At 56.7% G+C, this 24,261-nt stretch overlaps 1 protein-coding gene across 22 annotated transcripts in view; it reads right to left on the bottom strand.

Moving 5' to 3' along the window:
- BAN (BTG3 associated nuclear protein) overlaps window positions 1-24,261 on the bottom strand; it is a 127,193-nt gene that overhangs the window by 2,012 nt on the left and 100,920 nt on the right. For 17 of the 22 annotated variants that reach the window (XM_071085079.1, XM_071085082.1, XM_071085088.1 and 14 more), the window contains 2 exons: window positions 10,024-10,089; window positions 3,637-3,780 (listed from right to left, as the gene is read on the bottom strand). In XM_071085079.1, the coding sequence (XP_070941180.1) occupies window positions 3,637-3,780; window positions 10,024-10,089 (210 nt within the window). The remainder of the gene's footprint in view (window positions 1-3,636; window positions 3,781-10,023; window positions 10,090-24,261) is intronic. The other 5 variants (XM_071085092.1, XM_024795048.2, XM_024795055.2 and 2 more) reach the window with 1 other exon arrangement.

The following is a 24,261-nucleotide window of genomic DNA, read 5'->3' as shown; positions in this document are numbered from 1 at the left end:
CTCCCAGGTTCAAGCGATTCTCCTGCCTCAGCCTCCCAAGCAGCTGGGATTACAGGCACCTGCCACCATGCCTGGCTAATTTTTGTATTTTTAGTAGAGATGGGGTTTCACCAGGTTGAGCAGGCTGGTCTCGAACTCCTGACCTTAGGTGATTGGCCTGCCTCAGCCTCCCAAAATGCTGGGATTACAGGCACGAGCCACCGTGCCTGGCCCCAGCTAATTTTTTTACGTTTTGTAGAGATGGGGGTCTCGCTACATTGCCCAGGCTGATCTTGAAGTCCTGGGCTCAAGCAACACCCCTGCCTCAGCCTCCCAAAGCACTGGGATTACAGGCATGAAACACCACACCTGGTCTAGGTTGTGCTTTTTCAAGACAAATGTCAAATGACACTCGATATACTGTTTCCTGGATGGAGAAGGGGCCTTCCAGGGTAGGATGAGTGGTCAGTGCAGGGACTGTCTCCTGAGAGCCCAGCCACAGCTGGGAAGGCCTAATGGGAAGGGTGAACCTGAGCTGGAATGGAGGAACCACACCAGGGCCTGGGGAAGGGGCGAACCTGAGCTGGAACGGAGGAACCACACCAGGGCCTGGGGAAGGGGCGAGCCTGAGCTGGAACGGAGGAACCACACGAGGGCCTGGGGAAGGGGCGAGCCTGAGCTGGAACGGAGGAACCACACGAGGGCCTGGGGAAGGGGCGAGCCTGAGCTGGAACGGAGGAACCACACCAGGGCCTGGGGAAGGGGCGAGCCTGAGCTGGAACGGAGGAACCACACCAGGGCCTGGGGAAGGGGCGAGCCTGAGCTGGAACGGAGGAACCACACCAGGGCCTGGGGAAGGGGCGAGCCTGAGCTGGAACGGAGGAACCACACGAGGGCCTGGGGAAGGGGCGAGCCTGAGCTGGAACGGAGGAACCACACCAGGGCCTGGGGAAGGGGCGAGCCTGAGCTGGAACGGAGGAACCACACCAGGGCCTGGGGAAGGGGCGAACCTGAGCTGGAACGGAGGAACCACACCAGGGCCTGGGGAAGGGGCGAACCTGAGCTGGAACGGAGGAACCACACGAGGGCCTGGGGAAGGGGCGAGCCTGAGCTGGAACGGAGGAACCACACCAGGGCCTGGGGTGGGTGGCTGCAGGCCACAGGAGGCTGGGGTAGGGGGGCCACTGCCTGGGATGCAACGCTCCTTCCCCCGGACAGCTGGAAAGGCAGCTAGGGACCAGGGTGGGTGAGGACAGTGGGGTACAGGTCTGGGCTGGCTGGGAGGGACTCACTTGCCCTCCAAGGATGGTGGCCAGACCCATGTTCCAGGCAGAGGCTGGTGGAGGCACTGCCCCTGCTACAGATGGTTCAGGGAGCCTATGACACCCGCAGGCCACCCTGCATTAAGACAAGTGTCTTCCCTGCAAATAGCACCCCCCTACCCTTCCAATCCACTGCTCCAGGGAACAGGCCCCACTCTCCACTTTGAGGATTGGCCACCCCCACAGGCCAGCGACCTGCCTTCCCTCCTAAGGGAACCCCATCTTCTCAGAGCCAGGCCCTCACAGCCGAGTCACAGGTTTTCCTAGAATTAGCTCATGTGTGTGACCCTGCTCTGACCAACGGAAGATGCCAGGCCATTCCCGAGCGTTGCTGGGGTGGGAGCTTCAGTGGATAAGGAGGCTTAACCAGAAACCCGTTTCTGTTGGGTTCAGTCACGCCTGCAGGGCCACCAGGAAGGCCTTCGGTCACTTCCCAGTGGGGCAGAGCTAGCCTGAGGACAAGCTGAGATGGTAAGGCAGAGAGCTGTGCAGCTGGTGACAAGCTACCGCACCCTGCAGCTGCCTGGCCTCGGAGAGGCAAACCTGCTCACCACCAAGTCCAACCGCACTGGGGTTCTCTGCAGGGAAAGCGGCCCGTTAAGCACACTGTCTTCCTTCGCTGTTACGATGGATCCTAATTAAATCATTCACCTGGGGCCTGCCAGGGAGGGCATGGTGACAGAGAAAGCTTAAAGGAAGCTAGGGGTGTAAACACCAACCATGGGACACAGGTTTCTTCAATTGTGAAATCTGGAAATGACCAGAAACTTATAATGCAGCAGAAGCTCTCAGGCATGGCCCCCACATCTAGATTCCCAGGCGCGGACCTAACTGCCCTCCTGCAGCGCTCCTGTCTGGAACAGCACAAGGGGCCGCCATGCGTCCTAGCATGGGCTGACCACGCCTCGCTGTTCTTCACGGGCAGGTCAAGGTTCACACCACATAAAATAAGCGCTGCTCAACGAGTTTGCCTTCACCATCCCACCCACCCCCCACCTCCCGCCTGCCCATTCTGTGCCCATGACTGTCATGTGCTACCAGCCCATCTCCAGTGGGGTCAGCGACAGTGTAGAACCAAACACCATGCAGAGTACAAGGCATGCCCGTGCAGGGGCCACCACACCCATGGGCACAGAGTACAGGGCGTGCCTGTGCGGGGACCACCGCGCCCATCGGCACGGCAGGAAGGCTCAGGCTGGAGGAGGGGCCAGGCCTTCTACAGGACATGGGCCCTTAAACTCTGGGCCCGCAGCTGCCGTGCTGTGAAGAAGACGTGAGTGTCAGGTGAGCACTGACACCGTCGCGTGGCTGCTGCCGCTGAGGGGCTGCAGAACTGCCCAGCCGGGCGACCTGCACACCCTGGTGAGCGTGGGCTCTACTGAGCCCAATTCTTCAGCAAGCGCCTCCTGAGGAGGACTCCGCTCCTCCTGAGGGCTGACGGGCACACCCACCCTCAGCAGCGCCCGGGGAGCAGGGAAAGGCTGCTCAGACATCTAGGATTTTAATTCTAAGCATTGAAGATGGATGGCATCAAGACACAGGGGGATCACCAGTGCAGGGTCCACAGGAAGGAGAGGAACAGACCCAGAGACAGCAGCCAGAATGTTCCCAAAGGGCTGGGCAGCAGCCAACCACCCGGCTGGAGGAAGAACAAGGAAAAGGTCCCGGTTGGGCACGTTCCCAAACCAGGCGGCACGGAGGCTGCGGGACCAAGCCTGCCCCGGGACACAGGGCCACCTTCCGCCTCCTGTGTTCAGAGCGAACAGCCCATGGCATCACGGGCTCTTGTCTGGGCCTCGGCCACCCTGGGGATGTCAGCACAGCCGCACCCTCAGGCGCTTCCGCCTGCGAGGTCTGGAGATGCTGGCCATGAGCCTACCAGGCCATCCACAGAGCACAGCAGACCTGCACTTTGTTTCGGCGGACGCCAGGGTCATGATGGCCCAAGGTGCTGGCTCTGCCCCAAGCTGAGGCCTTTGACAAGGGGCAGGGAGCTCTCGAGCTGACAGGGCCCCCATGCTCCCCAGCCCACAGGAAAGGGCTCCGTGGAGGGAGCACAGGGCAGAGCTTCACTTCTGCCCCTGAACTGACAAACATTTCCACAGGACAGTCTCCAGAATCAGTTGAAATTTAGAACTGGGGCAGGATCTACCTTCTCACCTTCACATTCATGGTGCGTGGGAGACGTGGAACCCTCAGATGGGCATCCGTGTCCGATCACATGCCCTCCGCACGGGAGGAGTCACGAGAAAGCCCCGGGGCCACGTGTGCCCGGTGGCAGCAGCAGGCGGCCGTGCCATCCCTTCAGTGTCCCGGCGCGGGGCCCCAGACTCACCTGCGCCCCGGCCGTGTGGTCGCTCACTGGCGCCAGCTGCACGTACTGAACCTGGATGTCGCTGCCCTGGAGCGGCGATCCATCCACGCCCGCCGCCGCGGGGTCCGAGGAGGCCACAGCGATCAGCTGTGCGCCCTGCAGCACCTGGAGAGACACAGTCCCGTCAGTGGCATGGCCCACAACCCACGCGGCTCCGCAGACTGCACACCCTGAGCGGCAGGGACACGGCCTCAGGGCCACACCGAGGACTCGGTGGCACATCCTGTCTCCCCATCACTCTTGGGTCGCGTCAGGTCCAGGGAGAGTGTCACTGAGCCTCTGCTGGATCTGTAACTCCCCCTCAAGCACCTACAGAGCGGACAAAAGGGGAAAAAAAAAGCAAGGCAGAGCTTCCAGAGAGAGCAAAAGCCAATGCCACAGGGCCTCCTGGAAAAATCCCAACGGCAACCATGAAGAGCACAGGCTCCCAGAGCGCCAGTCAGGGCTCAGACCCAAGCCAGCACCATGAGGGAGGCTGAGACCCAAACCCTCCCCATTCCCAAGGCAGAGTCACCTCAAGGCCTCAGGGAGAGCAAAGGTGGGCACTGAGAACTCAGGAGAAGCTCGCAGGAAAGCGAGTCCCGGTTCCAAGAGGGGCGGAAGTGAGTCCTGGTGGCAGAGTCCCGCTGGCCCTCCCGACCTTCTACCGCCTCCCAGAGTGTGGGATGAGAATGGGGGACAGGTGAGGGGCCCCTGGGTGGGTTCTGGTGACCCCATCGCCTGTGAGCACCTACACCCACTTCCCACTCAATCCACCAGGCGCTCCAACAGCCAGGCAGGCAGCTCCGGGGTCAAGAGGGCCCAGGCAGGCAGGTGGGCGGCCCCAGCTCTGAGGCACTCGACATAGGCTGTGGGGTCTTCACTTGAGGCTGCGTCCCACTATGGGAGGGCCAGGAGATGCACCCCACAACTTCCACACAGAACCGCACTCTACACACTGAGAGTCTCACTGGTGGCCCTGGGAAGAGCAGCAGCCCCTGTCCCAGGGCGCCCCACCCCATGGAACCTGGCCACAGCGGGCCTCCCGTGGGACCTGCCCTGGACGACAGCAGCACTGCACAGAGCAAGCATGGCCCCTGCAAACACACTGCAGAGACAGCCCCAGACCAGGGATTTCACCTACAAGTGCTTTAAAGACTAGACTTCACCTACATGTGCTTTTAAAAATAGTTATGTTTCTAAGCAAAGTTCACCTGCAATGCTAGAAGAGAAGCCTTTTAAAGACACAAAGTATAGTTTACTCTACACTGAGGTTAGCAAAGTATGGCGCCCAGATCAAACCTGCTGGCTGCTTTTGTACAGCTGTGAGCTGAGAATGGCTTTTAAATGATTTTTAATGGCAGAAAAAAAATGCAAAAAAAATTTTGTGCTACACGACAATTCTAGGAACCTCCATCTTCAGTGGGCATCTACAGGCCTGCAGGCCTGCCACATGCTGGCCTGTCATGACCCAAGGGCCATGCTGAACAGCTGTGACGAGACCAGGTGTGCCCCCCAAAGCTGAAAACCCATCCCCTCTGTCCCTTTACAGACAAGCCTGGCAACCCTGCCAGCCACCACCTGCGAGCACACCAGCCTCGGGGGATCAGCCTCGGGGTACCAGCCGAGCCATGAGAATGAACCCAAGGAGCGTCAACCTTCTGCCTCGGGATTTTGTTGTCTCAAACAGATGCTATACTAGAAGGAATATGGCTAGAGTCAGCAACAGATGCTATACTAGAAGGAATATGGCCAGAGTCAGAACGTCCTGCTGGACTGTGGGGTTTCTTTACCCGACGGCCCCTACTGCAGAGGCCTCTGAGTCCAGGTGTCGGACGCGGGCCCGGCGCGGTCCCGGGGATTCATTCATTGTGCAGCTGGCCCTTCAGCACCACAGGGGTTAGAGGCACTGACCCCTTGTGCAGCTGAAGTCACGTACAGCCTCTGACTCCCCAGAACTTAACTACTAATAGCCCGTTGACCAGTGGCCCTACCGAGAGCAGTCAGTGAGCAGGTATTTCATGTGCTGTGGTGCGTACCATCTACTGTATTCCTCTGATAGAGTAAGTGAGGGAAAATGGGGTATTCAGAAAGGCACAGGCAGGAGGAAATACGGCTGCTATTCATTAAGCAGAAGCGGATCTTTATTAAGCAGAAGTGAATTGTCACCCAGGCCTTCATCCTCACTGTCCGCATGCTGACTGGGGCTGGGGGGAAGAGGAGGAACAGGAGGGGCTGGCCTTGCTGTCTCAGGGCAGCAGAGGCAGGAGAGAGAGAGGAGGTGGAAGAGGAGGCAGGCATGCTCAGTATAATTTTTATTGAAAAAAAATCCACGTATAAGTGGATCCTCATAGTTCAAACCCACATTGTTCAAGGGTGAACTGTAGTCTTCCAAGGAACAAACGTTAGTCTTTTGGTGATGGACAGAAAGAGCAGAGCATTGTGAAGTACGTGCATTGACATCAGAACACTGACAAAGGGGCTACTGGCCCTTGGGTCCAGGTGCCATTTACAGAGGAGAAAGTGAGACCTGGGCAGGGGTAGGGGCAGTTTAGGGGCTGGACTTCCATCACACAGCAGGTGGGGGCAGAGGCCACACAGAAGCACCTGGGTTCCCGAGGTCCCACAGCGACAGCACGCCATTCGGAACCCAGCCTGACGACGAGCACACTGAGGTTTCTGGACTCTGTTTCACAGGATGGGGCAAGCCCACCGGAGCGCCGTGCATTCTGGGCCTGGGGCCGCAGCTGGGCTGGGTGCAGGGATAGGGGCAGGAGAGGGAGCAAGTCCCTATCAGCCGCAGAGACTCTGACTCAGACCATGAGGCTGGTGCCGAGGGCGCCCAGGGAGGTGGAGCCCCTGGAGAGAGGAACTTCTTCCCGAGGAAGGAAGGGAGAGCAGACGTTCCTGCTGATGTGCAAACCCGCCAGTAACTTTTCAGTGATGCCTGGGAATAGGCCGGGCAAGGCTGCACTTGGAAAGGGGGCAGGGGAGGAGCTCTGTACTCAGCTCCACCATGCACTGAGGCAGTCGCTCTGTCCTGCATGGATCCGCAGCCACCCACGTTCCTGCCCCAGACCTGGGCTGGTGCCCACTGGAGGAGGCAGCCAGCACCCGCACTGGTGGGCTCTTCTGTGAGGACCTGCCAAACTGCATTTCCCACTCATCACAGCACAGGCCCCGAGAAAGTTCTGGAAAAAATATCCTCAGGGGCTGTCCCAGAGGTGTCTCAGGGCTGTGAATAAAGCAAGCTGCCTGAACCAGTGTTTCTCAACTATTCCTACCAGGCTGAGGCCTTGAAAACTCCTGACCTGCAGGAAACGGTCTGCCCGGCGCAGGGACTTGACTGGTAACTCCCAAGCGTCCACCCACCTGCCTGCCCTCCACGACAGCAGGGGGACCCTGGCGCAAGCTCAAGGTTCACGCCAACCAGGTGACCACCAGGAAAGCCAAGCCTTGGGCGAGCAGCAAAGGAGCACACGGCAAACCCGCGCCTCCTCCATCCCCAGCTCTCGGGAGCCTGTGCCACAGCCAGAGCTCTGCAGCGGCCACAGGTGGGCCGAGTGCACGACGCTTTCCACTTTGGGCACCTCTGTCGGACACCCAGCTCTAAACCACATGTGAAAACGGAAACGAAGTGCGTGGCCACACGCAGAACGGTGCCACTCCAAGCACCTCCTCATCACATACGTGGCGTGTCACAGACTGACGACAAGCAGGCAGACAATGGGGGGAGGGCACGTCTGTTGGGGATGGAGGGGGTACTGACACATTGGATGCTACAGGGAGGCCTCGAGCGACGTGTAACTGTGGGAAAGCAAGGTTCAGCTGGGAACACTGCCAGGGTCCCCTCATCTCAGGGTGTAACCAGGCAGGAAGGACGGAGTGGGGAGTTTGACAGGTTGGGTGGAGACCTGGGGTTTACCCTGGGGTGGAGCAGGGCGAGGTCAGTGACAGGGCGGAGGACCAGGACTGGGGCAGCTGGCCGTCCAGGGCAGGGATGGCTGGAGCACAGCACGGTGAGCGCTGTGAGGCGCAGGGAGGGGCGGGCACTGGGGAGCAGCTCTGAATGGGAGCAGCAGCAGCTGACCCCTTAGATTTGGAAATAGTGCCAAGGAAATACAGGACTCTGAAACTCTGGCATAAAATACCCACAAAGTTATCTCAAATCGGGTTTGAGCAGTGGCAGTGCAACAGGTGAGGTGGGGCTGCCCTAGAGCCCCTCAGGACACAGACCCTGGGTCCTGCCTTTGGCTGGGGGGGGGGGGGGGGCGGGGGCAGCACGCAGCAGGGCACAGGGTCACAGCCTGGGTCCAGCTCGAGTCTCCTCCCTGAGGGAGGCCCCGGCGCAGATGTGGTGTAGGTGGGAACCACCCAGCATTGGGCAAGACACCTGGGCGACATTGGCCGGGGGCTGAGAGGCCAAACAGCTGTGACGCCCCACACCCAGCCCAGCGACTCTGGCCCCCTCGGCCCCATGAGACCAGCCACACAGGCCAGTTGGCCACTCCACTGGCATCAAAGCAAAGAACACACTGAGTGGCAGGCGGCACAGAGCTGCAAAGGGTTAAAGGTCAGCGGTCTCAGCTTCCCCCACACACCTAGGCCCTAGGACCCTGCCACGTGCTGTGTGTCCAACACCAATTAATAAAAAAGTGAGTGTGCATTCCTATAACTAGGTTTCCAGGCGAGTACAAAACTCAGCAAAAAATTTGCCTGGTACCTCCATCCAAAAATGTCCAGGTCGCTGTGGCAACGTGCCCCGGCCGACGGCTCTGACCTCTGCCGGGCAGAGTCACCCAGCCTCGCACAGCCACTGACAGCACCGCTGCCTCCCCTCCGCCCTGGAAGACCCTCAAGTCTCCCAAGGGAGTAAGAGGAAGCACCAGCACCACTGGGAGCCACGTTTTGAAGGCTAATGGCAAAGACACACACAGGCAACGTAGGCAAGGTTTGGCACCTTTCGGGGGGGGGAAAAAACTGAACAAAATGATTCAATGTTTTGAGTTTTTCAAGAATCAACAGAAATTTCTAGTTTCATCCTTGATTTATGGAGTAGGATCTTCTCATTTCTGCCTCAAAACTACATTTTTCCTGGCAATGTGGTTTTAGTTTACATGAACGCAGCTCAGCTGAAAATAAACAGAATTTTAGGAAAAAGGAGCAGGAGGCACTTGTTTTTGGGAACAGAGGCCAGTGTCAGAGACCGAGTCCAAGCTGGGTTCCTTTGAGCGCCTCCTGGCTGTGGGCATGTCCGAGGCCCTTCACCAGGCAGCCAGGCCCGCAGCACCCAGCAATCCACAAGGCAGCACCAGTGCCACAGAGAGAAATGACACCAAACTCCCAAGTTTCACTCAAAGGAAAATTACTGCCCCTTGGTAATGTCACCCTTGGGGGTGAGGAATGTTCCCTGGACATTTACTTCTCATTAATACATTTATTGGGCAGTTCAGTTCCACATTCGTGAACCTCATCTCAGAGTCTAAAAGCTGTGTACTCTGAGGGACCCCCCGGCAGGGGGCCCTTTCGTGAGGAAAGGCTCTTTTGAGTCCTCGGTGCTCTAAGGAATGTGTCTGGAAGAAGCCCCGTCTGCCCCAAGGCCACCTCGCATGGTCACAGCTCGCCCTGCACCTGCTGCAGTAACGGGACGGCGGAGGCTGCTCGGACGCTGTCCCAGGGGTGCAGAAGTCGCAGGCGCAGGTGTACACCCTCTCCCGCTCCCGTCCCCACCAAGAACCCTAAGCTGGGCAGTGGACCCAGGAGGGACAGGAAGGAGGTAGAAGGCAAGTATGGCGGGGGGTCCTCCCAGAGCGGAGCTGCTCTGCTGGCGACACCGTGGGGCTGGGATCCTGCGGGCTTCCCGGGATTGGGGTGCCCTTCCATACCTCGCTTTGTCTGTGCTCTAGCTGAGCAAGCATGCAAGCTGGTCCTGCCCACCAGCCCAGTTGTCCTGAATAAAAACAAAAGCAAAGCCGGTCCCTGTTCTCCTCCCTCCTAGGTTGACCAGTTCAGCCTGAGGGAACCATCGCCACGGTGCTATCAATTTTCTGAACAAAAGATGGCGAGAAATCCTTCCCCCCGGTTCCTGTCATGTCTTCAGAAAGCACCTGCAAGCGCATCTCACGGCAGCTGGCTGTGCTAGGTAGAGCCACCCACCCCACCAAGACACCCAGGTCCCAATCGCTGGGCCCTGTGCTATGACTTCACATGGGCAAAGGGACCTCACAGATGTGGCTCAACTGATCACCCTCACATGGTGAGATGACCCTGGATGGCCAGGTGGGCCCAGTGTCATCACGGGGGTCTTTAAAAGCAGAGGCTCCTCCCAGCCACAGAGGGTGGGGGAGATGGGATGTACAAAGGACTCACCTGGCCACTGCTGGCTTTGAAGACGGATGGGGCCAGGAGGCAGGGGATGCGGGTGGCCTCTAGAAGCTGGAAAAGGCAAGAAAACGAATTTTCCCCTGGAGCCTCCAGAAGGACCAACCCTGCCTTGCTTTCAGCCCACTGAGACCCAGGATGGGCTTCTGCCCTCCGGTAGAGCCATGGGGTCTGCGGTCGTTTGTTACGGCAGCCACAGGAGCCTCCAGCCAGGTCCCCAAAGGGCTCTTTATTAAAACATCAAATTCCCAAACAGCAAAAACAACAGAAACAAAAGGCCTGGCAGTCTGTGCCTTCAGGGCGGGCTGGCAGCTGCAAGGAGAGCAACCACTCTTTTCCATTAGAAAGAGTGCACTGTAGGAGTTTTTAAAAGCCAAAACAAAAATTGGAGGAGAAAAAAAATGAACCGTCCTCTGACTCGTGTTCCCCTGGTGGCCACTGGGCTCTAGCTGCTTCCCAGGGCCTCCTAACAGCCTGAGGGCCACGGCCCTCAGAAGCTGAAGGTGGGGTCCTGGCTGTCTCCTGTCCCAGCCAGAGGAGTGCCCTGGGGGCAAGAGAGGCAGCATCCCCACCCGCATGCAGGTACCAGGCTCCCATCTAGCACTGCCAGCCATGGGGGCCTCCAAGGGAGTCTCTGTGTCTGGAAAAAGCATCATTGTTTTTTAAGGGAGGAAGGCATGTCCAGGAGGGGTCCCCAAGCCTCCTCAGTGAGTGCCACGTGGTACCACACAGGCACCCAGCCTGGCGATGCCCTCTCCTCGGCAAACCCGAGTGGAGGAAAGTCAAGGGGAAACATGGCCAACCCAGTTCTGGCCTGGACACCTGACTGCTTCCTACGAGCATCTGTCCACGGGAGGCAGGTGAGCTGTTTTGCTCATTCAAGGCCCACTCACTTCCTGAACCCTAAGTGAATGGGCACATCTGTCCTCCAAACAAAAGCCACTCTCCCAGTTCCATGATGCCACCACTGCTTCCAAGGGTGCTAAGGGAGATGAAGCCACTGTCCCTGACCACAGGTAACCACAGAGCAAGAAGGGTGCAATGGACGCACAGGGCGGTGGGAGCGCTGCCATGGAGGCAGGCCCCGCTGTGGACACACACCTGCCTCACCATCCACCACCTCGCTGTCCACCCCCTCCACTCTCCCCCTGCTCCCCTGCACCTCTCAAGCCCCCGGTACCTCCTGCCCCAGCCTCGCGCTCTGTTGCCTCTGAAGAGAGACCCCCAACCCTGGTCCCCCAGTGCCAGTGCCTGCTTGTGGTTGGCCCCCACAGGAACACGAGTTCCAGGGCAGCAACAAGGTCTATGCCTTTGTTCCTCACAAAAGCCTCAGTACCTCTTTCTTCAAATCTTACATGTACATTAAGTGTTTCGCTCATTTCTGAAAAACTTATCAAGACAAAATCAACATAGAAACATTTGAAAGTCACGACTTTTCAAATGCATTCCCAGTTGAGAACATTTTCTACTTTTAATTTCCATTTACCACTTGGGTATGCCTACCTTCATTGTTATTGTAAAGCTGCAAAGTTAGATTCTGAGGTTTCCGACACTGTAATTCTTCCAGTGTAATGAGCTGCATAGATCGTGTGAAAAGTCATGTCACTGGCAATGCTGGCAGGAACATCATCACTGTCAGGATGCCATGACGTGCCTTCCACAGCCAGAGGACGGCAGAACCGTCTTGGAAACCAGCAACACAGTTTCCCAAGTCTCATTAAGAACAGCTGTGATCTGATCTTAAACTCATCTATCAAGGGATCTTTTAAAACGTAAAGTGATTACAAAACCAACACAGGAGCTTGTGCACAGAAGGCGAGATGAGAAATGACCAGAGGTCACCCCACCGAGGGGCTGAGGGTCCTGGCTGGGAGGGGACTCACTTTCTCTATGGACCTGGTGGATTGTTTCATATTTTTGCCATATGTGGATTTCATAATGAAACACTGAATTCCTATTAACTAAGCAAGGACGCCAAGCCGGGCCATGTGGGAGGGCAGGGAGGACCACGACAACACAACTCCTCCTTCCGGGACCAGTGCCCAGGCCAGGGCAGAAAGCGTCCACGTCGGTGGGGGAGGGCCAAGAGGCGAGAGCCGAGGCACTGGGCCTGGAAACAAGGGAACTGGGGTCAGGGGCAGATACTGAAGGGCAGTGCCGTGAAACGTGCAGAAATGAAGGCATGGCGCACCCTGAGAAGTCATGCAGAAGGCGGCGGTGCGCCCTCCGTGTGGCTGCACTGCTGCAGGCTGAGGGCACCTCCATGCACTGCGCAGCCTCTTAAAACACATGGGAGGCTGAGATACAATCTGTTGATTTGGACTTGATTTTAAATTGGTAAAGAGTAAAACTCAGGGGTCAGATCTTAAATGCGAAGCAGCAAAAATGAGGTCGTGCCAGGGTCCCCGCAGAATGCTGCACACCCCAAGATAAGTGCCCTGGATCCGTGCAGTCGATCCTGCTGCTGGGAGGACGGAGCCCCGCGACGAAAGGAACCCCAAGTCTGATGCAGGCCTTCAGGGGTAGAGCAAGTTGGGCTGAATTCCCACTTGGTGCCCAACAATGAATGTTCAATGCCTTCTTCCCTCTCCCTGCCGGCTTTATGTCTGGAGCCCGGCCCCGGTCTGAGGCATTTCCAAACCGGCTCTGGAATGCAGAAACCGCTCACGGGAACGGACAGTGTCCTGGCTCCCAGGCTCCAGTGACGCTGGCCTGCGGCTGAACTTCAAGCGGACTTCCCAAAGGGCAGCACCTCATCATCTCGAGGGAGGCTTGGGGACAGGGCTGGAGACACGTGCTACTTTCCCAGCTCCATTCAGAGGGTTTTCCCCTGAACATTTCCGAAACCGAGCCAGCTGTTTTCAGATAAAAGAAAGTGGCAGAAGGTAGGAATGGGAGCAGCCGACTGAGGGAATCCCGGCCTAAAAGCACTGCATTTTGAGCACACACATCTGGTTTCCTCTATCTACTGAGAATGCAGGAATTCTGTGTAATACGTAACTGAGATCATGCTAAACTGGTGTAACTCTAAGGTCAACGCAAGAAGCCCAAGGACTTTTCAGTACTATTCAGATACAAAATCCTGAATCTAACCAAGAATCCACTCAGGCGCAACGCAAAACCAAACCAAAGACCCCCCCCCATGCGCTGAAAGGATACACTCTGAACACTGCTGAAGTGTGTGGACAGAAACGAGGATGAAACCGCTAATCCACAGGGATGCTGGAAAAGCCAGGAAGTCCTTTGTGTTTGTCATTCAGCTTTGAATCCAACTTGTTAAGGTATGAGGGAAACCTAGATGTTCATTTCAAAAGTAGCTTCCTCATACTAAAAAAATCAGGCCGGGCGCGGTGGCTCATGCCTGTAATCCCAGTACTTTGGGAGGCCGAGGTGGGTGGATCCCCTGAGGTTGGGAGTTCGAGACCAGCCTGACCAACATGGAGAAACCCCATCTCTACTAAAAATACAAAATCAGCCAGGCGTGGAGGCACGTGTCTGTAATCCCAGCTACTAGGGAGGCTGAGGCAGGAGAATTGCTTGAACCCGGGAGGCAGAGGTGGCAGTGAGCTGAGATCGCGCCATTGCACACCAGCCTGGGCAACAAGAGCAAAAATTCTGTCTCAAAAAAGAAAAAGAAAAGACAAAAAAGCCCAAGGTGCTCAGAGAAAGAGGCTCATCCCAGTGATGCCCCCAACTGGCCTAAAATCTTTCTCCTATGTCCCTACAGCAAATGCCAAAAGGCCACATCATCATTCTTAAGCCTTTAAACCCACTGATGGGAATACTAATACGTGTCCTTAAATTCCACTTCTAATGCTTTTCACAAACCAAATCCCCCATTAGTGGATGGTCAGAAACAGCACACACGCAGGCCAGCGCAGGCAAACGCAGACACGCGTTCCTCCTCCAGAACAAGAAACAGCGCACGCAGGCCAGCGCAGGCAAACGCAGACACCCGTTCCTCCTCCAGAACAAGAAACAGCACACACGCAGGCCAGCGCAGGCAAACGCAGACACCCGCTCCTCCTCCAGAACAAGAAACAGCACACACGCAGGCCAGCGCAGGCAAACGCAGACACCCGCTCCTCCTCCAGAACAAGAAACAGCGCACACAGGCTTCTTGCAGACCTCAGGGTTAAGTCAGCTGATCCAGCGTTTTAGAAAATCATCCTTCGGGCCAAAAAGGCTAAGTTTCAAAGCTAACAGGCTAACAGCTATAAGCCAGATTTACAGCCCGGAGCGATGGCAAGATGCCCCAGGGGACCCCACAGTCACACAAAGGTGCCTCCTGGCAAGCGGCACACACAGCAGTCCCCACACACGGCAGTCCCCACGCACGGCAGTCCCCACACACGGCAGTCCCTACTGGGCACAGCAGCCCCCACGCACGGCAGTCTCCACACACGGCAGTCCCCACGCACGGCAGTCCCTACTGGGCACAGCAGCCCCCACGCACGGCAGTCTCCACACACGGCAGTCCCCACGCACGGCAGTCCCCACACACGGCAGTCCCCACACACGGCAGTCCCTACTGGGCACAGCAGCCCCCACGCACGGCAGTCTCCACACACGGCAGTCCCCACGCACGGCAGTCCCTACTGGGCACAGCAGCCCCCACGCACGGCAGTCTCCACACACGGCAGTCCCCATGCACGGCAGTCCCCACACACGGCAGTCCCTACTGGGCACAGCAGCCCCCATGCACGGCAGTCTCCACGGTGCTCCGCAGCTGGCTCCAGCGGTTCAGCATGAACCTCAAGCACAGCCTTGGTAGAAGGCAAAACAAAGGCTAAAAACTCAAAGGAAGGGAAGTGGAGGCCTGCGAGTGCCGCCCACCCCACCCTTCCAGCAGGGCGGTGCTCCTGGGAGTGACCTTAACCATGCGTGTGTCTTGGGGTCTTCTGACTGACTGGGGCAGGGTGGGGGACACTTAAGAACACAACCAAAGTCAACCCCGAGGCCTGTGGCACTCCCCAGGGACCACAGGTCTCTGGCTTCTGGATGGTGAGAGGGAGGGTGGGTGGGAAGGGGACGAGGAAGAGTGGGAAGAAAGTAAGGATGTATCTGCATGACGCGTGCACAAGCCTCCCATCGCCATGGTGTTGCTCAGGCGTCCCCAGGAAAGGGAGAGGGGCAGGTCAGGGAGCCCGGCTGGGCTGCCATCCAATTTCACATCTTGAGGGCTGAGAGGCCAGCCCAGAGCTGATGGTGAGAAGAGCCTGTCCCTCCCCGCAGAAAGAGGCCACCTCCGCGTGCCTCCACGCACCCTCCAAATGGCACCCTTCTTGTGGCTCTGGTCATTTCTTTAACTTGGAAAACTTACTGTACGGCAGAAAAAATACGTTTGAAGCCACTGTGATAGGGCAAAAGAACGAACTTCTAAAAACATGTGACCCAGCATTCCCGCTAAGCTCACTTCAGTCAGAAACCTCCGCACAGGACCGCTCGCGTGTCCAATGTCAGCTGCTCTCCCTCCTAATTGTGATGGAAACACGCGGCTTTTAAACAGAGGGTGGGCCAGCCTTCCCAATCTCAGCCCCACACTGACCATCCGAGTGGAGGAATGACAAGCAGGCCAGACCAGGCTAGGCTGGGGAGACCCGGGGAGACCCAGAGAGACCCCTCGTCAGGTGGGCTCTGCCCGGAGGGCAATGCATGGTGGTCTCTGCACACACTTCAAACTGTGTTATGCTTAGAAACACACGGCCTCACCACTTGTGCCGACAGCTGGTCGCTATGCACTGGTGGCTAACAGCACCTCGGTACACTTCTCACACGAGCCGCTCACACGTCAGCACCTTCGGCCGCAGCAGACCATCCCTCACTTGGGTAAGTCAGAGCACCCACCATCTGCAGAGGAAGGCCCAGAGACGGACGGCTGGGCCAAGCCAGTCTCACCACACACTACACAGAGAACCCCGCCATGTGCCCACACACTACACAGAGAACCCCGCCATGTGCCCACACACTACACAGAGAACCCCGCCATGTGCCCACACACTACACAGAGAACCCCGCCATGTGCCCACACACTACACAGAGAACCCCGCCATGTGCCCACACACTACACAGAGAACCCCGCCATGTGCCAACCTCAGCCCTCCTGGGGTGTGTGTGTGCAGGTCTGGGGGCTGAAAGTGAGCCTTCCGCACCAGGCTATGGCTCCAGGTGACTCCACCCCAATGGCAGGTCTCAAGTGCACCTGACCTAGGCGCATTCAGCGGGGTGTCCATGACCATGCGGTCTCACACAGGGAGCAGAGGACGGGGCCTGGCGTGTGTCACGTCTGACAGTGAGGTTGGTAGGGCCCTGACGGGACGCAAGGAGTAGCACACGTCTCTTGTCGGGAAGCCCCAAAGCACCCAGAACCTCACCAAACTCACATCTTCCTGCAAAAAGCTTCATCTGTGTTGTTGGGCCAGGGCTCAGCACACGCCTGCAGGAACGTGGGGCCGAGGCGAGGCAGCGGCCATCATTCTGCCGAAGATGGTATGGGGGTGGGGAGGGTCCTGTGGCCTGAACCATGTCCCTTGAAAAGCAACTCTCAAGAACTTCTGGTACCTGTGAACTTGGGCTTAACTGAAAACGGACTCTGCAGACGTGAGTTACGGTGAGGCCACGCTGGGCTCAGGTGGGCCCTACCCCAGTGACAGGGGCCTTATGAGAAGAGGTAGATCTGAACACAGAGAAGCAGAGAAGGGGCAGAGATTGGAGCCGTGTGGCCTCAAGCCCAGAACAGCAAGCACTGCTTGGGAAGGGCGTGCCCCCTCGCCACAGCTTCATACACCTCCTCCACCCTACCCCGCCCCACCCACCGCCCCGCCCTTACAGCAGAGCCTCCAGAAGCAGGCCCTGCCCACACCTCCTGACATGGGGCTTCTGGAATTGTGAGGGAATGGACTCTGTCATTTCTAAGCCCTGGGGTGGGGCTCACAGCCTAGGCCCAGTCTGCCCACTTCCAGGTCCTCAGCGGGAATGCGGTAACCCCACGCCCCTTGGCCACCTGGTCTTCTGTTGCCAAGGCTTCTGGTCTATGGCTTCCTGAGAACATCCTGAGGGCCCCCTCCTCCCACGTGTGGCTCCCTGCAGCAAGCTCAGAGGGGAGTGCCCCCTGCCCTCATAAAGGGGGATCTGAAGACCTCCCAGCTGCCTCTAGACACCCTCTCCCACTCCTCCCTTGCAGGGCGGGAGCAGGTCTATGGGAAGCACAGCTGCAGCAGCTTGACGCTGCCATGGATCCTAATAAAAGAGCTGCTAACATTCAGAAACAACGAGCATAGATAGCTTAAAAAGCCAAACTTAAAAAGGCATGGTGACTCACGCCTGTAATCCTGGCACTTTGGGAGGCCAAGGCTGGCAAATCACTGGAGGTCAGAATTTCGAGACCAGCCTGGCCAACATGGCAACACCCCGTCTCTACTAAAAAAAGAGACAAAAATTAGCCGGGCATGGTGGTGTGTGCCTGTGATCCCAGCTACTTGGAGGACGAGGCAGGAGAATCGCTTAAACCTGGGAGGCGGAGGTTGCAGTGAGCCTAGATTGTGCCACTGGCCTGGGTGACAGAGAGAGACTCTGTCTCGAAAAACAAACAATCAAAAGCCAAACTCCAATTTCCAACTCAGAAGAACCTGCCCTTTCTTCAGAAGGACTGCTAAGTAGCCTGACCCAGCTGTGGAGGACTGAGACATCCGTCCCTTACATGCAAGGGGCTGTGGCGTTCACCCAACTCAGCACAGGCAAGGGCAGCTCTGAGGTTTGGGCCCCAACCCACCCTCTGGGAAGGAGCGTAGCCTCGGGGCACCCTCTCTATCTGAGGCAAAATCCCAGAAAACGCCACATTTAGGCAAGAGCTACGGTGAGAGACACATGGAAACTGAATAGCCAAAAATGTTTTCAGGCCTAAATCCCCTTTCTGCACGCACAGCAAGGTGCTCCACCCCAGCATCTCAGCAACGTTGAGGCCTGCAGGTGATGCACCGTGGGAGCAGCATGTGATCAACACTGCGTGTACAAAGGGCCCCAGGACCGCGCCATCCTCATGGCCCGACAGAGCAGGATTCACGTCGGTTCTCCTGGAACCATCAGAACTCTGGCTGCCCAAGGACGCATGTCACACGTGTGGCTGATAAACCTCTCCTCTCACAGGACTCGGCAGGGAAGCCAGGCAGAGCCTTCTGCCCCACAGTGAGGGGCTCCCTCTGGCATCTCACCGAGTGCCTGCCTGGGGTCTAAGCTGCTCCCCAGGCCCCGGGTGTGGAGGAGGCACAGACAGAGGCCCTACCACAGGTATGCACAGCGCCCCAGGGCTGGCTGAGAAAATACATGTGGGCCCGTGACCCCTTCCTCTTCCTGCCGGGGCTCCTGTGCTCACGCACCTGTGGGAGCGCTCGGTTTTGGATGACGTGGTTCTCCCGGCTGCAGTCATGGCTACCTGCGAGAATCTCACAGGCCAATCTCCAGGGAGGTGTCCAGGCTCTGCAGCGGGTTTAACGCACCACCTCCCGTTTTCCGCAGAAACCCCAAGCTGCATCCTCAGCCCCGCAGCCGGAGAGCGCTGGCCTCCCTTCCTGTTAGAATTCCATGTGGTGTCTTCAGACACTCACGTTGGGAAAGAAAAGCTTGGTTTAAATGTGACAATTGCTCATCTTTACTCAGTTTGTTCTTGGCAAGTAATTTTGAGGTCAGCAAGTGGCCATTATCAAATCAATACCAAGAGTCAGAAACCCCTGCAAATGTTTTTCAGGTTAAAAATATTTCTCCAAACTTTCTCCACGTGAAAAACACCTAAGCAGCAACAATGACAGCTCAGCCAAGAGCAGGCGCCTCTGGGAGGAGCTGGCGGGGAAGTGGCTGCGCCCGTGACCTGCGTCCGGACGGTGCTGCTTTCAAGCCATTACTTTCTTACACTTGCATGAAAAACAAGAAACCAAAAGGAACTCTCCACGAGAAAGACGGTGTGGGGAGCAGACTTCATCATGGTGATTCCAGTCAGAAACGGCCACAGTCCAGAGAGAGCTCAAGCTAAAGGAGTCACGCACGGACACATCTGAACTGAGCTTATTTTATAAAATGCCATAGTGAAGACTGTAATCACTCATACTGCAACCAAGGCATTGGCTTTCTCATCCCACACAGAACTGTGAGGGGAATTCCTGCAGGTGATGCCAGCCATGAGCTGCCCTCCACAAACTCCCCGGACGCTGCCCTGGCCCCGCAGGCCCTGGCTGAGCGAGGCTCATGTCCTCCCTCGACAGGAAGGAGAGTGTCGGCCGGCCTTCCCTGCTCTCCTCACGCTGTGGCCCACAAACCCACCGTCTGCTGCCTGACCCTGAGGGCATCGACACAGGGAGGGCGCAGCACTCCCCTCCTCAGTCTTCAGATGACAGGAAAGAGAGTAGGACGCCGACTGCACAGTCACGGTGCCCCGCATCCTGCAGCAGCACGGCCCTGGGCTCGGCAGGGTCACAGAGCGACAGCAGCATGGCCCCGAGCAGGGCTTCAGAGAGGGGCGGACCGGGCCTGGGGCTCTCACCCCTGCCGTCCACTCCCATGCGGTCCCAGCACTGACCCAAACATGCCAGGCTCCTCTGCCAAGTGAGCAAACTGAGCACCTCGTGAGCTGGGTGAGGAAAGCCTTGGGAGTTAACATGGGGCTGCTAGGGCTGCTGACCACATCGCAAGGCCAGCATTTGGGCCAGTGTGAGACCTGCGGGGCCTCACCCAGGTGAGGCCCAGCACCCTGAAGGCAGGTGTGAAGGAGACCTGCAGTTGCCCCACACAGGCCCTGATAGTGGAAGCCTGGGGAAGGTGGGGAGCAAGTGCTCACATGTAAAAGGGAATCTTAGACATGTGAGTCGGGAGGGCACAGCCCTGCATGGACAACACGGCCCTCTGGTGTGTGTCCTGCTGGGCACCAGGCCTAGAGTCCACCGTGGACAGCACGGCCCTCTGGTGTGTGTCCTGCTGGGTGCCAGGCCTAGAGTCCACCGACCGGCTGCAGTCTCCAATCACATCCTAACAGCTCAGTTGTCAGCCCTATGGATGCACTGCTCAGCCTAAAATGAGCAGGTACAGGGACCACAGTGGGTTTGCTAGGAGGACCCAGGTGCTGGGTGGTTGGCATGGAGGTTATCCTGTGATGTTATTAATAGCTCCAATTTGGGGCCAGGTGCAGTGGCTCACGCCTGTGATTCCGACTCTTTGGGAGGCCGAGGCAGGCGGATCACTTGAGGCTAGGAGTTCGAGACCAGCCTGGCCAACGTGGTGAAAATCCGTCTCTACTAAACATGCAAAAATTAGCCAGGCATGGCCGGGCACAGTGGCTCACGCCTGTAATCCCAGCACTTTGGGAGGCTCAGGTGGGTAAATCACGAGGTCAGGAGATCAAGACCATCCTGGCTAACATGGTGAAACCCCATCTCTACTAAAAATACAAAAAAATTAGCTGGGCATGGTGGTGGGCACCTGTAGTCCCAGACACTCAGGAGGCTAAAGCAGGAGAATGGCAGAGCCTGCAGTGAGCCAAGATTGCGCCACTGCACTCCAGCCTGGGTGACAGAGCGAGACTCCATCTCCAAAAAAAAAAATTAGCCAGGTGTGGTGGCAGGCACCTGTAATCACAACTACTCAGGAGGCTGAGGAAGGAGAGTCACTTGAACCTGGGAGGTGGAGGTTGCAGTGAGCCAAGATCACGCTACTGCACTCCAGCCTGGGTGACAGAGCGAGACTCTGTCTCAAACAAGCAAGCAAACAAAAAAGCTCCAATTCTGCCAGTAGGGAAACGGAGTCCCGTTAATGGGGCTAACTTACGTGCCCAAGATTGGAGAGCTGGCGAGAACAAAGCAGAAGAGGCTTCGAGTGCAGTTCTCCCAGCTTCCCCCAGACCAGCCCATCGCGCACGCTGCCTGTGGCAGCCAGAGCCGTTCCCTGTCCAGGACAGAAACCTTAGGAAAAGGGGAAGAATGGCAACAGAGCGACACATGTCTCTAAGAAACTTCAAAAGCTTCACTGGACTTTAAAAATAAAGATTTCCCTGTAAAACAGCGAGGAGAATTATTTAGCCAAAATCCTGCTACTTCAGCTTGTGTGATGAAAGGAACGTGGCTTCGAGGCTGTGACTCCACTTCTGTTCTGCTCCTGGCCGCCCACCTGCTCATCACTCACGTTTCCCTGTGGCTGTACTCCAGTGACCCTGGCGGCGCTGCTGGGAGCTCAGGTCCGGCAGAATGTCTTCCCGGGAGCCAGACTCAGACTCGCCAACCAGTTCCCCCGCTAAGCGGACTTTTCAGGAGCCCAGCTTTCTCCTCCCTACAGCAGCATCCCTTCCTCAACAACCCAGGTGCTGCGTCTCCTTCACTCTCAGAACCTACTGAGGACCAGGTGTGGCCTCCTGAGGTTTCCGTGCTTCTGGCTTCGTCACACCTGCCTTGCCTCCCTTAGCTGCATCCCTACTCTTCTTAAGGTCATGCTCTGCCACCAGCAGGAGCACGGTCCTCAGCACTGCGGTACAGGGGTTCTGACCAGGCAGCATCGCTGATCCACACCGGCCGTGAGGGATACCACTGCAGGAGCAGCTGCCAAAAGCAGGAGCAGCGGCTCAGGGGCCGACCAGGAGGGAGAAGGAAAAGCCGGCAGGGGCCCCTTTATGGGCTTTTCGTTGATCTCACTTTGGGAGTCAACGTAAACAATGCCCTGAACATTATAAATAAGAGATTGTCTACACATGAAAATAATTCCTGGGTTATTTTTCTACCCTTGATGCATATTTTATGTCCAGAGCTAATTATGCAATGCAGCCAAGAGCAGCCATGGGTCCAAGCTGCTTCTTCATCACAGCTTCCCAGTCCCATGGTCTCGGATACCACAGGCTCCCTGCAAACCCCGGGCAGGACACACGTTTCATCTGGGGCTGCGACTCCTTAGAGAAAATGGAAACAACGATGGTGGTGGGTTTTATTAAAACTTTGCCAAGTTCCCCTGTACTGCCTATGTGAGAGGAAACAGCCCGTCCAGTGGTCAGAGTAAAGAGGAATCCCTCTGAGGCTCTGGTCTGTGGATCAGAAACGGCCCCTGTGCTAGAGTCGCTTAGGAAGCCACAGCACTGCCGTGGAGCTGGGCCCTGCTGCGGACCAAGCCACACTTCTACACCTAAGGCCTTACAGGCCCAAGGGGGAGCTCGGTCGACGAAGGCGCCTGACATCAGCGCGTCCCGGCCCTGCCCGCCGTCCTCCTTGGGCCCACCCGCGTGAAACCCGACAAATCACAAGCTCCCGTTTGAGGAAGAAAAGGATCTTTGTTCGCACTGTCCTTCAGTTTCCCAAAGGCCAGTGAATCAAAAAACATAAGCTTCTCTTTCAGGCATCTCAACACACTCTTAGCACCAGCTTTAACATTTTAACCAGGCACCGGCACAGTCCTGCATCTACAATTTCTAGATGAAAGATTCCTCGTAAATACACAATGAATTTAACAGCCACTCAGCGGTTCAGTCTCAGAGTGAAAAAAAGGTAGGAAATATTACGCTTGAACCCTTTCTTCCCCTGTGTAACTCCACCGTTTCACAGTTCAAGGGGACAGGAGTGTGACTTCAATCAGGCTCCCTGGCCCACACCAAGCCTCGGCGCCCTGGCTTGTCAGAGCACAGGCGACCACTCGCTGCCCCGCACCGAACTGTCCAGAAAGCGCTCCCTGCGTGCCCCGCACCTCCTCACCGTGGGCATCCGGCCAGCACCACTCGCCCTGGCGTCCAGGGTGCGGGGACAGGGCCAGCGCGAGTCACTGCACGCCCCCGCTGCCCAGACGCCCCACCCCACCCAGATGCCCTTGCCATCTCTCTTACTTGTCAGACGTCAGATTGTCTCGCACAGTGCCACGACTCCCCTTCTGGGATGTAAGAATCAGGACCCAAACACTGCCAACACGAAGGGTGTGAAGAACATTCTTCCAATTTTACACAGCGTGGGCCAGAGTGCGTGCATTTTGCAAGAGGGAAAAGCCAGGGCCTAAACAGAATCAGCAATAAAGCGACCTGAGGGGTGTTTTCCACTCCTTGTTTCTGGATTCTGACAACGTGAACATGTGGAGGGGACCCCAAGAGTCTCCAGGGCATCCCCCTGGAGAAGGCCACCATCCTTCCTCCAGAGGCCAGGAATCCTGGTGCAGCAGTAACGCCCGGGTTTCCTTTCGTCAGCAGCTGTTCTGGTAGCCTTCCAGCAGATAATTCTTGGGGCAAAAGGGTCCTTTACACACCCATTAGCTGCCCTGCACAGAGGCACCCACAGCAACAGGCGCACCAGGCAAGCTCTTGGGTACTGGCCTGCACCCCACATTGAAGCGTCCCACACCAGCTGTGTGAAGTCGCTAAACCCCCACAACGCGGCAGGCCTGCCCACCAGAAAAGGCAGACACGGTTCAACAACGGTGACAGAAAAGTCTCAGAACACCCAAAGAATCACCAAAACCACCTTATTCAGAAAAACTTCTCACATTTGGATCCTACCAAAAGGATATGTGAAATTATTCAGAAGTCACACTTTTTCTGCTTATTGAGTTAGAGCTTTAAATCAGTACTGTTTTGTATGTTTTCATGATTAAAGATCTGGTGAACATAAGCCATAGTTTTAAATGGCTCAAACGAGAGTATTTCCAAATATTTTGTATTCATTCACTCGACGATCACTCAGCACTGCCAATTACACCACACCGGGTATGAGGAGGAACAGAAATGGATACTGCCAAGTACACCACACTGGGCATGAGGAGGAACAGAAATGGATAAAATTTGTGTTTTACATTATTTAAACTCTTTTACTTAATCTTTTAAAAATATATTTGAAAATGGCAAAATTGATCAAAAACAATCTTCGAATCATCAGGCCTGCCACCACTTCTGATGTCACAGAGTCTGATGTGGGGCTAAACAAAAGGGCCAGGGGGGTGCAGGGGCCAGCGTGAAGCGTGGCCAGAGCAGTGGGAGCACCTCAGGGATTGTGATAAAGACACTTCCACTTCAGCTAACAGCGAGCCCTTCAAAGGCACCCTTGTTTCAACTGAGTAAAACACTGAAAATGTACGTTTCAGTCATCATTTCATCTATGTTCTCTCTAAAAAAAAAAAAAAAAAAAAAAAGAGGGAGAGCGAGAATACGCTTCCCAGCCAAACACTTTGTCCAGCTTGTCCTGGGCCCTTGCCTGACTTAAAGATTCTTCTATGCTGCAACCACAGACA

The sequence above is a fragment of the Macaca nemestrina genome, chromosome 18, assembly GCF_043159975.1.
Source record: "Macaca nemestrina isolate mMacNem1 chromosome 18, mMacNem.hap1, whole genome shotgun sequence".
Taxonomy (NCBI): domain Eukaryota; kingdom Metazoa; phylum Chordata; class Mammalia; order Primates; family Cercopithecidae; genus Macaca; species Macaca nemestrina.
The sequence above is the reverse complement of the archived record's forward strand: the minus strand, read 5'-3'. Positions and strand labels throughout refer to the sequence as shown.